We start from the raw sequence: 16,876 nt of genomic DNA, 5'->3' as shown, positions 1-16,876 counted from the left end.
TCTTTTAATGCCTCTGTTTTTTTTTCTCAAATCCGTAACTGTTTTCTCTGATTAGTTGGCTGTTTATTGTAGATGTGTCGATATTTCTTCATCGTTTCTGGTGATAGCTGCACAGGCTCTTTTGGAATACGTATATGATCGAACTGACCTAGCAAATGGTGATCTACTTCATAACTTTTTCGAGTTTTTATGGTTGTTTTCCGATATTCCACTTCATCTAACTCTTGGTCCAATTCGAAGATAGCAGAGCAATTGCTCGGTTCCATTGTAACAGCATGCATGTTGCCAGAACCACTAACCAACACTGGAGTCGATGTTATAAACACAGCACGGTGACCATTTTCTGTTTCTCTTTCCTGTGATTGCTCTAAACGTTCATTCTCGTGTTCTACTAGTTCTTCCCCGATGAAATACGATGGATGCTCATTGTCAGACCGATGCTCGTATAGGGATACCATAGTTTGTCGTAAGGTCCAAGAAATTTTAATCACTATAGTTACAATGATTGCACTTATCCACTCTACCAACTCCATACTATCTCTGATCCGTCCGTTCCCGTTTGGTTGATTTTATCTACTGAAGAAAGCGGTCAAATTTCAATTGAAAATAACCTAAGAATACCAAATTTAAAAGATCTTTAAATGCATATCCGTTGCAGGAGAAGCTATTAGCAGGTACATCCTTGCATATAAATAATATTTGTAACAAAAGGGAATTGACAAAGGTTTTATGTACCTAGCGCCATGGAATTATACCCTTGGATCATAAAACTCGGTACAGACAGGAAAGTACCTAACAGTTAGTACAAGCAGGCTGTTTTTTCAAAATATAATGGTACCATTTTATACCCATTCGAATAACAGGTACGGCAAAGTTGTAGGCATAAACAACAGGCGTACTTAATTTGTATTATAGCTCTCGGAAGGTCAGTCTAAGGATATGCGATATAACCATTAGGAAATTAATGGGCTAATGTCTCTGTAGCATATTATGGAAAGCAGACGAAACGATACCCGACTAATGAAAGTTTTTCTTTTGAATTCCTTCAGCTCTACACGCTCGCTTTGTTAGTTGGGTTAGGAATATTTGACCGTTGGATTAACCGTTGTGCTCTGTCAGCCCAGCTTGTTTAGATTTGTCTGCATTTGTAAACATTGAAAACATCGAAAGGATGGAAAATGCACCAATCGTGGAGACAAATTCAGAAATACCGGCCGGCAACCTAGTGGATCCATTTAGCAATCAAGAATATCTTCAAAGAAAACTTTATTTTTTGCTGGAGCATCTTAAGAAAATGCACAATGATCTGCCAGAGTAAGTATATTCTATAATATGTTCAGTCACCTGCAATGCCTAATGAAACATTCCTTTGCTAGGCAGTATCAGATGAGAATATCGTACGACTTGTTAGCTGGCCTGGCAAATTCCTTGCTGAACGACACAATATTTGAAATTGTCAAAGGACTGATGGAGATTCAGCACGTAACCGAGGCCCATTTGATGCAAGTGCGAGAGAAAGTAGAGAATGATCATCAGCGTAAGTTAATATGAGGTTTCAAGGGGGTTTCAATTTTAAAATCACTTTTATTCCCTTCATTTCAGTGGAGGTAAAACAATGGGAGACTAAAATACAGGATCCCGAAGAACTGGAGCACATTATCGCACTGATGAAAATTAAACACGGGAAAAATATGAAAGAAACCGATATGAAACTAGTGCTCCATTTAGATCAGAAAGTGAAAGATCAACAATCTACCCTTGAGAAGGCTGGAGTGCCCGGATTCTATGTAACGGACAATCCGAAGGAGATTAAAATCCAGATGTACTTATTGGACTTTATTCTTCGACTAAGCAGGATTAAATTCGAATCCAACAAATAGCATTCGGAAGAACCTGAATAATTGTTGCTGAAATTAAGCAAACCACCAAAGCATCTGAAAACAACAGGTAAGAGTAACGTACGTTATGTTTAGCTAGTACACCCACCCAATAAGGGCGCAAGGGAATCTATCAGACGTTAACCCCTCACTACAAGCTTAGCAATTGTCGCGTTTGCAAACTTAGGAAATTTTGAAGTTTTTAGATTTGTTTTATTATTTTTCATTCTTTTTTTATTTTAAGCATTATTCGAGTGAAAAGAAACTCATTGCAACCAATTGGCATTAAAATAAATCAATTTAAATTTTTTTGCAAAATTTCTCAAAAAAATGGCAAGGGGTACCCCTTATGAAATTTTGGAGTTGAAAATTTTTTAAAATTTTTTTTATGATTTTTTACTTTTTTTTTAATTTAAAGCACTATTTAAGTGAAAAGAAACTTATTGCAACAAATTCCCATTAAAATATATCACATTTTTCAATTTTGCTAAATTACTCAAAAATGAAGAAAATTTTACATTTTCTCAAACGGGGTAAGGAACTTGGTTCCTCGAATAACTTCTGGCACAGACATCTGAGGGCATGGCCGTCCAAGAAGAAAATGTAGCCATCATTGCCATCTATCGACCACAGGTTAAAGATTGGCGATCCGTTGGATACCGACCGAGTTATAGGCAAAAGTTGGTGCAAAAATGAGGAAAATTTTACATTTTCTCAAACAGGGTAAGGAACTTGGTTCCTCGAATAACTTCTGGCACAGACATCTGAGGGTATGACCGTCCAAGAAGAAAATGTAGCCATTGGTGCCATCTATCGACCACAGGTTAAAGATTGGCGATCCGTTGGATACCGACCGAGTTATAGGCAAAAGTTGGTGCAAAAATGAGCCTTAGGAAATTTTAAAAAATTTGGAATTTTTTAAATTTTTTATTATTTTTTATTTTTTTTTTTGTTTAAATCATTATTTAAGTGAATAGAAACTTATTTGAACCAATTGGCATTAAAATAAATCAATTTAATTTTTTTTGCAAAATTACTCAAAAAAAGCTAAGGCTATAGCCTTAGAATTTTTTCAAGTTTTTAGAATTTTTTCAGAAAATGTCCACGAGATGAGATTTTTTTTCTTAGCGACAATTGCTAAGCGTTTAGTGACGGGGTTAGAAAAATATCATGACTGGTGTGCGTGTCTCGATGAAAACCATCGTGTAGGTGGTGAACATCGATTACATACCATGCTGTACTAGTTCTGCCAGTGGCCGCTTATGAGTAGTTGTAAGACTACCGGCTAATTTATGCTAAGTTCCGTCACGTGTTGGTAAAGGCGCCGGAATAAACATAAATGCGCAATTGTTTATCAATTAGCATTACGTTCGAAACGTTGCTCACCGGTTAACTTGATCAAAATGTGTAGATAACTACTGATTCTATATAATATATCTTTATACTACATAATATTACTCCTCCAGTGCCACACTCCATATAATTATAACGTGAGGTTAGTGATCTACCGTTAAGGGTTATGTGTCATTTATAAAACCATGTAAAATATAACTAGAAAATTATTCTCACGAACGCATCAATCTGGCTTACGGACAATTTGGGTTTAATTTCTGATTTATATTTCATTTAATATAAGTAGTGGGTATGTGTCGGTAGTGTATATGATAAATGGCACCGGTTTCACACGACAGGACCGGGTTTCAATCCCCATCTGGATTGAAACCGTAGCAAGGACTGGCTTCCCTGCTACGTGATAAAAAAAAGTCTAGTAAGTCAGAAATGACCGTCGTGACCTTAGGGGTCGTTAAGCCAAGAAGAGAGATATATTCAAATTGGTTCTAAATTACATCAAAAGAAAGTTCTCGTTTTACCCTTTCCAAAAAGCCAACTTTCACTTCAGTCCGTCCACCGGAACTGGGTGAAATTGGATCTGGAAAAATAGTTTGAATGAAATCCGCCTTCGCTGTCGATTCGCGTGCCCGTTATCATCATCACGAGCAAGGTATTGCCCCGACAGCGACGGGAAGTCTTGAATCACCGCCAAACCTTACGACAAAGACGCACTAGACGCAAGAATGGGAGAAGCAACACGAGCGCAGCAGCAAGACGAACCGCGCCGATAATTACACATGCGCACGAGTTACATGTGGCCCAGCTGAGCGACGATCTTGAACGGCCGCTTGATGCTTTGCAAACATTTTGAAGCGTTCCGAATTTAAGAGTTCACAAATTCTTACGGGAGCGGATACTACATTGTACCCACAGAAAGTATGAAGCATGAAGGATCATAGCAAATGTTCTGTGGGAACGAACTGATGGGGTGTTTTCTACGACGCAATAAGATCGTCGTGAGTGAATAAGCGAAACATTTCTTTTCGTCAATTTTGATTGGCTTTGATTATCTGAAGAATGGTCTCGTCTTCCACTTGCCCAGCCGACTCCCAGTGCCACCCAAAACGGTGCCCAAGTTGTGGTACACACATCCAAACTTCACACTCCGATCGCTCCAACACATACATACCATACGTGCACACTTTTATACGGGCCGACAGACACAAAAGCGCACAGCTGGCACCACCCGAGATAACCTTGCCATCACTTATCGGTCGGAAATTTTGCAAATCATCCTATTTTTCTATCCCATTTTCATGACGTTCAATTGTGCAATAACGATCATACGATCCTTGAGTATCCTAAAGGATTCTGTCAACTGCTATCATTGGAAGGGCTTCGTAAAAGAAGGCACGTATCGAATTATCAGTGGCAGATAATTAATTTGAAAGAAATCTTTGCTTATGCACATGATCTGTATTCCAGACAAATTGGCTTATTCTCTTGACGTTATTATTTTGAACAGATGCTCGAATTGCACATGTATTTGTAGCAAATTAAATCGAAAACTTTTTCTGAGGTCATCACACCTCAGGTTGAAGGCCAACAAGGGTAGTAATTGCATGGACAAAGGGTTGTGTAGATGTTAAAATAGATCTACAACAGATTGCTGATTATTGTTTGCATGAATGAAGTAAACATATTGCGAATAATCTCATCATAACATTTGGAATTCTGTTTAACAATTTCAATTAATCAAGAAAACGGGAGATGTAATTTTATTAGGAAGCGCACGACTTCAGTATTTTATTGTTTTATCTATTAGCAATGTTTGACATCTTTTGTGCAGATTATCTTATTACTACGAGTGGCGTTAGAACGTAATAGATCCAATACAACACGTTTCACTTGTTATCAGTATAACTATAATTATAACTAACATCACTTGTACAATCGCATCGTGGATCGATTCACCTAATCTATCCGTGTTCCAATTTTTAAACGTAAGAATGATAACGCTTTATGAAACCGTTATCAGCCATCGGCCGTCAGGGAAGAAATCAGCAGAATCTTTTCCCCTCACGGTCGAGAATGCATTATATATGTACATTGTTGCATCACATCCCATCTGTTCCGAAATGCTTCAGCAGAAAATGCCACCACCTTCGTTCTGGATGACGTACTCTCGGACGTATTGAGCTTGATCCTTGCTCAGTCCCAGCAGTTCGGCCTCCTCTTCGAACTGTTTCAATCCAGATACACCGATAAGGTAACCATTCAAACGAGCGGCCACATGCGACGTGTGCAGCAATTCCTGTGTCAGCCCGATACCCTTCGCCAGATCGCTATGACCCTGTAGGCGGTACTTTTGGTGGTAGCTGAAGGAAGAAAGGGTAGAGCAGAGGCGTGTAACATAAATATCTTGTGGCGTGGGGATTGCAAATAAAACAAGGGTAACATCGCATCTAAATTTCTTCTTCTAATGCATGCCAATGAAAGCGCATCTGCCGTAGTGTTGGTGATTTCACGCATCGAATGCCGAACGCAACTTGTTTAATGTTGGTGCGGGTTTCCGCACCGTCGCCATAGAAACCGCGCTGGCACTGAACTTGTGAGCCCCAACTGTGTGGCCCTGAAAGTTTAATGGTCTTTCGCAGTCCGCCAATGATACTCACTTTTCGGCTGGATAGAAGGGACCTGCTCGTGCAATTTCGGTGATGATCTGCTCCGGCGCGCGCTTAATCTGCTCTTGTGTTCGGCTTTCCTCTGCTATCTGGCGTTGCTCCTCGGTGTGGTACAGAATCAGCGACATGTACTGGCGCTTCATGCGAGTTGTCAAACCGTACTCGTGATTGTTCCAAAACAAATCCAGCAGATCGTTGAAGCTGATCTTTTCCGGATCATAATCAATCTCGATGACTTCCGTGTGATCTCCCCTGTTTCCGGAGAACATGCGTAAAACACTCATTAACACTGTCGAAGGAACATGAATTCTACATTACTCTACAGATGATACCTACATTTTCTTATAGGCTGGAGACTCGGTAGTGCCTCCCGCATAGCCGACACGTGTGCGCAGAACACCTTTGGTGGCTCCGAAGAGAGAGTCGCATCCCCAGAAGCAGCCCATGCCGAAGGTGGCCTTTTCGAAAGGAGTGTCTATCTGATGCAACGGTTGTTGCGGAATGTTCTCCAGATGCTCGGCCTGATCGTTGGCGTGTTTCTGTAGGAGATCAGAATTGGGTTAATAGGGAAAATGTTTCAAGGTGGTACGGAGAGTTTAATTTGATTCCTCTTACCGTAGCTACCATGTTGTGTGTTTTAGTAAAGAAGATCTCCCTGTATAGAAATGTGTGCCAAAGGTACGTTCGCTACAAGCTGTGAGATGTTTGTGATGCCTTCGTTTCTCGCGACGGAGATTTATATATGTGGCGCTCTGCTGGGTCTAGTGCAAAAACAAACCGGTCTGCTTGCAATACTCACACAGCATAATGTTCAGTATCGCGATAAGGTCGTGTCGTGTAGCTACACGATCTTGTCTTATTATAGCAGCATTACTTTGCTTATGAATGTATGCGTACTATTTCTATGCTTTTGTAACTTAGCATCAGCAAACGTTGCGAATGTGCTTCAGTTTTAAAATAATCCCTGTCCATTAAATTATAATCCATGTTTATTTGTTATCTAATCCCAAATCTATTTGCAAGTTAATGGTCAATAGACTGTCAATCATACTTCAGACATACCAATTCCGATACACGCATACACATAATTCCGATGCTGCTCTAAAATTGTTCACAGCACTATGTTGTGTGAGTATTGCAAGCAGACCGGTTTGTTTTTGCACTAGACGCAGCGGAGCGCCACATATATAAATCTCCGTCGCGAGAAACGAAGGCATCACAAACATCTCACAGCTTGTAGCGAACGTACCTTTGGCACACATTTCTATACAGGGAGATCTTCTTTACTAAAACACACAACATGGTAGCTACGGTAAGAGGAATCAAATTAAACTCTCCGTACCACCTTGAAACATTTTCCCTATTAACCCAATTCTGATCTCCTACAGAAACACGCCAACGATCAGGCCGAGCATCTGGAGAACATTCCGCAACAACCGTTGCATCAGATAGACACTCCTTTCGAAAAGGCCACCTTCGGCATGGGCTGCTTCTGGGGATGCGACTCTCTCTTCGGAGCCACCAAAGGTGTTCTGCGCACACGTGTCGGCTATGCGGGAGGCACTACCGAGTCTCCAGCCTATAAGAAAATGTAGGTATCATCTGTAGAGTAATGTAGAATTCATGTTCCTTCGACAGTGTTAATGAGTGTTTTACGCATGTTCTCCGGAAACAGGGGAGATCACACGGAAGTCATCGAGATTGATTATGATCCGGAAAAGATCAGCTTCAACGATCTGCTGGATTTGTTTTGGAACAATCACGAGTACGGTTTGACAACTCGCATGAAGCGCCAGTACATGTCGCTGATTCTGTACCACACCGAGGAGCAACGCCAGATAGCAGAGGAAAGCCGAACACAAGAGCAGATTAAGCGCGCGCCGGAGCAGATCATCACCGAAATTGCACGAGCAGGTCCCTTCTATCCAGCCGAAAAGTGAGTATCATTGGCGGACTGCGAAAGACCATTAAACTTTCAGGGCCACACAGTTGGGGCTCACAAGTTCAGTGCCAGCGCGGTTTCTATGGCGACGGTGCGGAAACCCGCACCAACATTAAACAAGTTGCGTTCGGCATTCGATGCGTGAAATCACCAACACTACGGCAGATGCGCTTTCATTGGCATGCATTAGAAGAAGAAATTTAGATGCGATGTTACCCTTGTTTTATTTGCAATCCCCACGCCACAAGATATTTATGTTACACGCCTCTGCTCTACCCTTTCTTCCTTCAGCTACCACCAAAAGTACCGCCTACAGGGTCATAGCGATCTGGCGAAGGGTATCGGGCTGACACAGGAATTGCTGCACACGTCGCATGTGGCCGCTCGTTTGAATGGTTACCTTATCGGTGTATCTGGATTGAAACAGTTCGAAGAGGAGGCCGAACTGCTGGGACTGAGCAAGGATCAAGCTCAATACGTCCGAGAGTACGTCATCCAGAACGAAGGTGGTGGCATTTTCTGCTGAAGCATTTCGGAACAGATGGGATGTGATGCAACAATGTACATATATAATGCATTCTCGACCGTGAGGGGAAAAGATTCTGCTGATTTCTTCCCTGACGGCCGATGGCTGATAACGGTTTCATAAAGCGTTATCATTCTTACGTTTAAAAATTGGAACACGGATAGATTAGGTGAATCGATCCACGATGCGATTGTACAAGTGATGTTAGTTATAATTATAGTTATACTGATAACAAGTGAAACGTGTTGTATTGGATCTATTACGTTCTAACGCCACTCGTAGTAATAAGATAATCTGCACAAAAGATGTCAAACATTGCTAATAGATAAAACAATAAAATACTGAAGTCGTGCGCTTCCTAATAAAATTACATCTCCCGTTTTCTTGATTAATTGAAATTGTTAAACAGAATTCCAAATGTTATGATGAGATTATTCGCAATATGTTTACTTCATTCATGCAAACAATAATCAGCAATCTGTTGTAGATCTATTTTAACATCTACACAACCCTTTGTCCATGCAATTACTACCCTTGTTGGCCTTCAACCTGAGGTGTGATGACCTCAGAAAAAGTTTTCGATTTAATTTGCTACAAATACATGTGCAATTCGAGCATCTGTTCAAAATAATAACGTCAAGAGAATAAGCCAATTTGTCTGGAATACAGATCATGTGCATAAGCAAAGATTTCTTTCAAATTAATTATCTGCCACTGATAATTCGATACGTGCCTTCTTTTACGAAGCCCTTCCAATGATAGCAGTTGACAGAATCCTTTAGGATACTCAAGGATCGTATGATCGTTATTGCACAATTGAACGTCATGAAAACGGGATAGAAAAATAGGATGATTTGCAAAATTTCCGACCGATAAGTGATGGCAAGGTTATCTCGGGTGGTGCCAGCTGTGCGCTTTTGTGTCTGTCGGCCCGTATAAAAGTGTGCACGTATGGTATGTATGTGTTGGAGCGATCGGAGTGTGAAGTTTGAATGTGTGTACCACAACTTGGGCACCGTTTTGGGTGGCACTGGGAGTCGGCTGGGCAAGTGGAAGACGAGACCATTCTTCAGATAATCAAAGCCAATCAAAATTGACGAAAAGAAATGTTTCGCTTATTCACTCACGACGATCTTATTGCGTCGTAGAAAACACCCCATCAGTTCGTTCCCACAGAACATTTGCTATGATCCTTCATGCTTCATACTTTCTGTGGGTACAATGTAGTATCCGCTCCCGTAAGAATTTGTGAACTCTTAAATTCGGAACGCTTCAAAATGTTTGCAAAGCATCAAGCGGCCGTTCAAGATCATCGCTCAGCTGGGCCACATGTAACTCGTGCGCATGTGTAATTATCGGCGCGGTTCGTCTTGCTGCTGCGCTCGTGTTGCTTCTCCCATTCTTGCGTCTAGTGCGTCTTTGTCGTAAGGTTTGGCGGTGATTCAAGACTTCCCGTCGCTGTCGGGGCAATACCTTGCTCGTGATGATGATAACGGGCACGCGAATCGAGAGCGAAGGCGGATTTCATTCAAATTATTTTTCCAGCTCCAATTTCACCCAGTTCCGGTGGACGGACTGAAGTGAAAGTTGGCTTTTTGAAAAGGGTAAAACGAGAACTTTCATATGATAGGAAATTTATAATTTTTTAAAATTATATATTGTGTAGCGCGCTTAATGCTGACTTTGGTTCTACTGGCCTTGTTATCTTTATGAAGATTAGCTATATTAAAGTTCAAAAGAAAATGTTACAAATCAAAAACAATTTCACATTTATGTTTATTCCTATACCTTCGCCAACATAGGCCGGAACATAGCATAAATTAGCCGGTTTCCGTAAATGCACAAATACTCATACGCAGCCAATAACCGATCGAGACACGCACACCATCTACGATATTCTTCTAACGTCTGATACGTCTGAACGCCCTTGCACCCGAATTGGGTGTTTGTATTAGCTAAGCGTGACAACTCGTATCCCATCAGCTAGCGGTACAGACTTTGTTTTGACATATTGCTCGGTCAACTGTCAGTCTCCATTGCATCGTTGTTTACCTTTCTTCGAACTTCCCTAGCAAAACAGACCTGCTCAAGTTTCAGAACGTTGGTATTACGTTTAGATTAGCAAAAACTTTCGAGTTTCTATCCTAACAGCATCCCAAATCCCATTCATTAACAAAATGTGCAAGTGCATTGCTGGAACATGTGTATGTTGGTAAGTAAATTGTTTAGCAAAATGCGTTTGTTTTGTGCATTTGTGCGCAGCATCTCTTATCGCGTAATAATGATGCATTCGATTAAATTAAAAGCTCCCTTATGTATTGAAGTACATGAGACTAATGTTTTCGTTGTTTTCAATAATCCTATGGAAAAACTCTGCATTTGAGTGCAGAACGGCTGTAGCAAAGAGATGTTGATACAAACTAACTATCGATGGCGAACGTAACATATAACATGATAACAAATTAATTTATCAGTCTTTTGTATGAATGACTAATTTATTTTTATCCATCTCTCTTTCTTACAGCTGCTGCCAATGCGCCATGAGCGTATTCATTTCGCTTCTGACAGTCTTCATATTGGTGGCTGTAGCGGTCGCATTGGGAATTTACTTCGGGTTGCTGAACTTCGACAATTCAGCTCCGAACGTAACGGACTTTGTCCACAAAACTGGCGATTCCATTAAGGATAGCATTAAGGACAAGTTCAATTAATTCGTTCCATTTGGCTTGAAATTATTTCCGAAATATTTACATCACATTTATGCATCTCAAAATAATATTTTAATGTGCCACAGTACACAATGGCCTATAAATGTAAGCAACGTTAGCCGTACAAATAAGTGCTTTACTCGTCGACTCTGTGCTACAAAACGCAGCCACAATTACATAGCTTACCAAAAGTAACAGAAATAGTTCGGAGACAATGAAATATGCTCAGGAAACATGCACACTATGGACAAATTACACCGTGCAACGTTTATGGTAAGTCATATAAGATTAAATCAATCTATATTTTACACATTACGAGCAATTCTTAAAATGCTTCTCCACCGATAAGGCCCGTTGGTATAGAACCTAGGTTATCTATAGTTCAAACATCATGGTCACGTGTTAAAAAAGAGGAGTCCTGAAACTTTGAATTGTTACTATTTAACAAGGGAATGGCAAGGATGTTCCTGTTTCGATATGCGTGTTAATCGTACCACAACTTGAATATGATCTCATAAACAATGATGTTTTTTGTTGTTAACAGCCAAAGTAGGTTGAAATAAGACATGATTCTGTTCCCCGCACTGCGCATGGGTAAAAGCTCATGCAAAACGCAACGCATGTGTGGAATGTAAGGCAGCTTGTATTAGTGAACTACTGTCCATGTAGTTGTGAATGTATGTCGACGTTTGTGAAAGAGCTGCGATCATGAGAGCATAAATCCGAAAAGATTCCACTAGATAGACAAGACCTCTTCTGCAACATTTGCTTGAAAATTGTGCAAATTGTATACGAATAGCAGGATCAAAAATGTGTCATTTTGCGAAAATCATCCTATGGTAACAAACAGCATCATTATCTCTACAACCTTTTCTTAATTCCATTCGTTTGTTTTTGCAGCTTTATTTTTATCGCCACGGCCATCGGTTTTTGTATTTATTTGACCATATTGAAAGACAATCACATGCGAAGATTAATTGAAGGTATATACAGATTGGAAGGAAGAATCATTCAGAGCAAATTGCCATTTCTCAACTAGACAAATCCTTCGGTGTTGAGGGTGGCATGAGTAGGTGATTTGTTGAGGGTATTGGAAATGCTGCCGAAATAATTGTTTGTTTATATTTCCTGTACACCAGGAATGCAGGGTTACAATCGTTTATGCTCGTTGAATTCCCTCTAGGAAATTCAAAAAAATATGATCAGTACTCCAATTAGATAAGTGAGAATGGTGTTGTTGTCGCTAGATGTGAGGCAAAAAGAAACCTTTGATTTTGTCATTAATCTACTCAACCCAAACAAGAAATGGTCTGTCGGTAATACTAATAAAGTAATAATATAATTTTATTCATTTCTCTTTTTTACAGAACTTGAAAAAACGACATGAACGTCTCATCTGAACGAATCGGACTTTGTTCACATAAATGGCGATTCCATGAAGGATAGCATTAAGGAGAAGTCCGATTAATTCGTTGCCTTTTTTATACTGTTGCCACTAATGTCTTAGCCATTTACATCACATTAACGAATCTCAAAACAATATTTTTGTGTGCCACATTACACAATGGCACATAAAATTAAGCAACATTAGTCGTACAAAAAACAGTGCTTTAATCGTCTACCTACACGATTCTCTACTACCAACTATGCGTCAACCAGCCATATAAAATGGAGCCACAGCTACATAGCTTCCAAGATGTAAAAGAAATACAATACACGTAATGAAATATGCTCAGGAAACATTCACAGTATTGGCGGTTCGGATCATGCAACGTTTTTTTTGTGGTAAGTCCTAGAACATTAAATCGCGATCATCGAAACCTTGTTAACTTAATAGACGATCTCCGTACAATGTGTTGGGTGTACATGTGCCGGTGTGACTCATTTTTTCGTTTGGGAATAGAAAACAGCTGAATCAATACAATGCATGTTGTTTGAACGTATTCCGTTATGAATGCATGAACAGTTTTTTGCTATAGACAATTCAATGCTTCTTAAGGATATGTTTTTACATTCATACATTTCATCGGCCTTCTTTTATGTGGCATTACAACCTCAAGCGATCTTAGTCTGGCTTTCGGTGCCTGCTTTTACCTTGTTTGGCCCATTGACCTTAACCTTGGCATAAAGAACCATAGTTCATCTGGGGTTCAAATATCAAGGATATCTACAGGTTAATAGGGCGCCGGTTAAGGACCTATTTAGTATGCTGTTTGAGACATAAAAACCACTGTGCATGTACCTGTTCAGTATTTAGCTTGGGAATGCGAATGGTGTCTCTGTTTCGGTGTGTGTGCTAACGCGTCAGCCAGTGGTCAGCACGTAGAATGATTGAAATATGTCTCAAATTCACTCTAAAACACATAAACGGAGTGTTATTCATGGTTAATGAAAGATTTTTTCCACCATATACCTTATCGCTAAAACGTGACGAAGAGAGCAAAAGAAATTATAATCAAAACTAAATCAAACAAGGTTATCAAGCGTGCCATGCCGTGACTCTGTTGACCACTGCGCATGGGGAAAACTCATGCAACACGCAACAAATGGAAATGTGTTTCTAACGCCGGGGGGATGAATACCCCCTCTTTCGTTATATGTATATTGGATTAAAAGGTATGTTGATGGTTTCCACTGTGTACCTGGTGGAAAGCATACCTATGTAGTAGTGAACTGCCATCTATGTAGTTGTGCGCGCGTCTATGAGAGAGTTGCGATCGTGGTCGCATAAACATTAAACTCAATAGCTATTTGTTCAGCGAGATCGAAAGACGTTTTCTGAGGTGTTTTCTTGAAAGTTGTGCAAGTTGTGCGAATATCAGGCTCGGAAATGTGTCATTGCGGAACCATAATCGTTTGGTAATTATAAAAATATGTACATATGTTTTATTAGATATGTGCTGTGGTCGAAATTATGGTGTATTTCCATTGCGTACAGTCCGACATTCTGAATGGCTGTATTGATTCTAAGCCTAAAAGATTGACTCACCCTAAGAATCGAGGGTGAAAGGAAATCTAGAAAAAAGCTAATAGTGCATATAAAAGCAGCAAAACTGCTCCAACCCTATTCCGTGTTATTTCTGTCCATTTCCGTTTTCTCTGTTGTTTTTTTTTTTTGTTTCATTATAATCTTCTTGTTGTCAAAATAATACGTGTCTTGTAGCTTAAACCCTGAAACACACTTTACACTTACTGCAAAGTTTGTACCAAACCAAGGTTAAACCTCTTTACGATCGCGAATAACGTTGTCTTCTTTCAAAGAGAAAACTAATGTGTAATGGACACACAGATGAAACTGCGTTATAGGTTGCGCTTTTGTAACTAGTAACAATTACACGATTAAAGCTGTAGCACAAGGGAAAAGGGCATAAATTAACATCACAACACGGTGCTAGGTAGTTTTAGTTTTATTTCCCACGAGCCGGGCACACACACCCATAGGGCTAGTAGAGAACAAAGAAACATGCGGAAACGATCTATAGAGTGCAACGATGCGTCATGGATGGAATATGAGTTCTTTAAATTTGTTTCGTTTTTTTGTTGTTTTTTTTCTTCTTGCAGCTGTATTCTTTTCGCCATCGCCATTGCCGTTGCTATTTATTATGGAGTGATTCAAGTCGACGAGGATGCTTCCGATACAATCAAGGAGACGGGATCAAAAATTAAGCATTCCATTAAGGATGGTTTGAAAAAGTTAAGCGACGATTGAGTTATACTCAGATAAGCTGTAAAACAAACGGCATGATGGATACCGCTACCTGGAATACAACACCACCAATAACCAAATACGTGCCAGCGAAGGGGAATCGGACTACTTGCTCCAATTTTTACAAACAGACGAATCTGACCTGATCTGGAAAAAAGCCTGACACATGTCTACCTCGAGGGTAGCATCACATTAAGTATATGGATCTGGAATTAATCTCCGCGGTGTGCTAATTTATTCATTCGCTTTTTATAACGTCTTTTAACGATGATACCTATTTCAAATACATAAAATAAATACGTCTTTTGTGAGAAAATAAAAGCTGCGCTCACGAAAATAACTCAACGGTACTTTTGTTTTATTCATAAAGAACGGTCTGGCCGCATTGCTACAACGGTACGTTTAAAGGGCGGCACTTGTTCCGACCCAATGCGGAAATGTATTCGGTTTGCCGGAAATGTGTGAGATTTGACAGAAACATACTGTACTGCTTTTAGCGCCACCTATTGTCAAATATTAATTTTTATAGCGTACTACGTTTTCATTTAATTAGCCGAAAGGTATGCAAACGGATGCGCACCAGGATTAGTGTTACCTCTTGCCTAGTATGTTCTCTTGGTATCAACTTTCAGAAAAATGTTCGTTTTCGTGATGATCATTTGCGACGCGACAATCGGCGTGGAGATGGTGTTGTGGTTATTTCGGTTGATTAACTTTCGTAGTATCTTTCTGGATGCTCATGTTCGTGATTTTAATGCGTTTTATGTGCAAAATGAAAATAAAAGATAAATCTTTCTTCACATATTGAAATCGCTGATCGCCTTCTTAGTTGATTATGTGAAGTGTTTGTTTGGTAGAAACACAACACTCATTCAGAGCATGCTCTGCAATCGTAAAAGCTTTTGCTTAGCCACAGATGGATTCTTCTCAAAGTTCCGAAATTCGAAGTGTTTCTTGGTTGTGGTAAGTGGTCTGTTCATATTCCTGTATAGTTTCATATATCCGCTCCCAATTGATTTCAGCATGCTTTCTTCGTTTCTTGTCGTTCTGCTGATGATGACAAGCGTGGCACCTAACATATATTTATGGATTCGGCTATCGAAAATTTTACCACAATAATAGTCCGCATTACACGTCCCGGGTAGAAGAATATACAATTTATTCGACACAATCAAATGGAACCATAGGTACGAATGCAACCTAAAACGCCAGCTTCTTCATCAACAGAAACATGTACTGGTCAATCTCGAAACCATGCAGATTGTTTGCATCTCCTTGTAATCGCATTAATAGACCACCGAACGAAACGTAGGCAGACAACCTATTGGAGGATTCGGTCTGTGAATCATCTCCCTCGATCCTGTACACCTTCCCGAACATTACGTATTCGAAACTGTCCGCACGAGATCCCTCTATTTCCGCTGCATTGTACTCCATGCTTGCTGTACCGGAGAAAACACGGGTAAGAGTTTTTTTTTACTATCCAATTTATAATAACAAACTTACCTGCCGTGCCATCTTCGTGCAGTGTGGTCGCTAGCACCAAGCGAAATTTGTCCCCCAATTCAAATGGATAAATCCAAGAGTTGATGTCCAGTATAAGATCCATTTTGAATGATTCTGATTCACAGTGCAGACGACTGACTCGGTCAAATTTTTTCCCTTCCGGATCCATGTCTTTAACGTTGAAGATGTCTTCGAAAAGTATTCCAGACATGTTTCAGGCGAAATGTGCGCGTCCTTTCAATCTTGAGGTTATGATGATCTGCTTGGCAATGTTTCTCCTACAAACTAGAAGCAAATCAGGTATTAACTTCCACGATATAGAAAGCAATGGATGAAACTGAATGACAGTTTCATTCAGAAAATCGTTAAACTGTTGCTTACAGTCGGTAATTTCGATCTAAATGATAAATTTTACTCCCAAACCCTTGTTTGTAGCGGCACTCGTTTGTTTGTTTGCAGCCTGTTTTGACAATTTGACAATTCCGCTCATACGAGGTTTATTAGCTTTAAGGTGGTCCTCTCGTAATCCGCGGCAGACAAATCTTTTCGTGGATGTTTTCAGATGTTTTATTTTTTCCTTCCCATTTCTGTAAAT

The 16,876-nt window shown here is 40.0% G+C and overlaps 6 protein-coding genes across 16 annotated transcripts in view; 3 read left to right on the top strand and 3 right to left on the bottom strand.

The window, feature by feature from the left end:
- Nucleotides 1-16,876, bottom strand: part of LOC125771824 (uncharacterized) — a 225,059-nt gene that overhangs the window by 18,819 nt on the left and 189,364 nt on the right. The gene's annotated exons all lie outside the window — the stretch shown is intronic.
- Nucleotides 1-16,876, top strand: part of LOC125771829 (splicing factor 3A subunit 2-like) — a 227,593-nt gene that overhangs the window by 24,585 nt on the left and 186,132 nt on the right. The window lies entirely within an intron of this gene.
- LOC125771833 (gonadal protein gdl) lies at nt 372-15,115 on the top strand. Its single transcript, XM_049442915.1, has 6 exons — nt 372-1,314; nt 1,377-1,537; nt 1,603-1,947; nt 10,886-11,342; nt 12,437-12,854; nt 14,631-15,115. The coding sequence occupies exons 1-3, from the start codon at nt 1,172-1,174 to the stop codon at nt 1,878-1,880; spliced, it is 582 nt and encodes a 193-aa protein (XP_049298872.1). The 5' UTR covers nt 372-1,171; the 3' UTR covers nt 1,881-1,947; nt 10,886-11,342; nt 12,437-12,854; nt 14,631-15,115.
- LOC125771826 (peptide methionine sulfoxide reductase-like) lies at nt 4,983-6,640 on the bottom strand. The gene is made up of 4 exons (XM_049442905.1): nt 6,509-6,640; nt 6,230-6,432; nt 5,885-6,145; nt 4,983-5,587 (listed from the first exon to the last, which is right to left on the bottom strand). The coding sequence occupies exons 1-4, from the start codon at nt 6,518-6,520 to the stop codon at nt 5,353-5,355; spliced, it is 711 nt and encodes a 236-aa protein (XP_049298862.1). The 5' UTR covers nt 6,521-6,640; the 3' UTR covers nt 4,983-5,352.
- LOC125771827 (peptide methionine sulfoxide reductase) lies at nt 7,074-8,731 on the top strand. Its single transcript, XM_049442906.1, has 4 exons — nt 7,074-7,205; nt 7,282-7,484; nt 7,569-7,829; nt 8,127-8,731. The coding sequence occupies exons 1-4, from the start codon at nt 7,194-7,196 to the stop codon at nt 8,359-8,361; spliced, it is 711 nt and encodes a 236-aa protein (XP_049298863.1). The 5' UTR covers nt 7,074-7,193; the 3' UTR covers nt 8,362-8,731.
- On the bottom strand, nt 14,630-16,790 carry LOC125771839 (DNA-directed RNA polymerases I, II, and III subunit RPABC3). Its single transcript, XM_049442921.1, has 3 exons — nt 16,663-16,790; nt 16,282-16,566; nt 14,630-16,217 (listed from the first exon to the last, which is right to left on the bottom strand). Exons 2-3 carry the CDS (start codon nt 16,490-16,492, stop codon nt 15,976-15,978), a joined length of 453 nt encoding a protein of 150 aa, XP_049298878.1. The 5' UTR covers nt 16,493-16,566; nt 16,663-16,790; the 3' UTR covers nt 14,630-15,975.

The sequence above is a fragment of the Anopheles funestus genome, chromosome 3RL, assembly GCF_943734845.2.
Source record: "Anopheles funestus chromosome 3RL, idAnoFuneDA-416_04, whole genome shotgun sequence".
Lineage (NCBI taxonomy): Eukaryota > Metazoa > Arthropoda > Insecta > Diptera > Culicidae > Anopheles > Anopheles funestus.
This window is presented reverse-complemented; position numbering and strand designations above follow the sequence as displayed.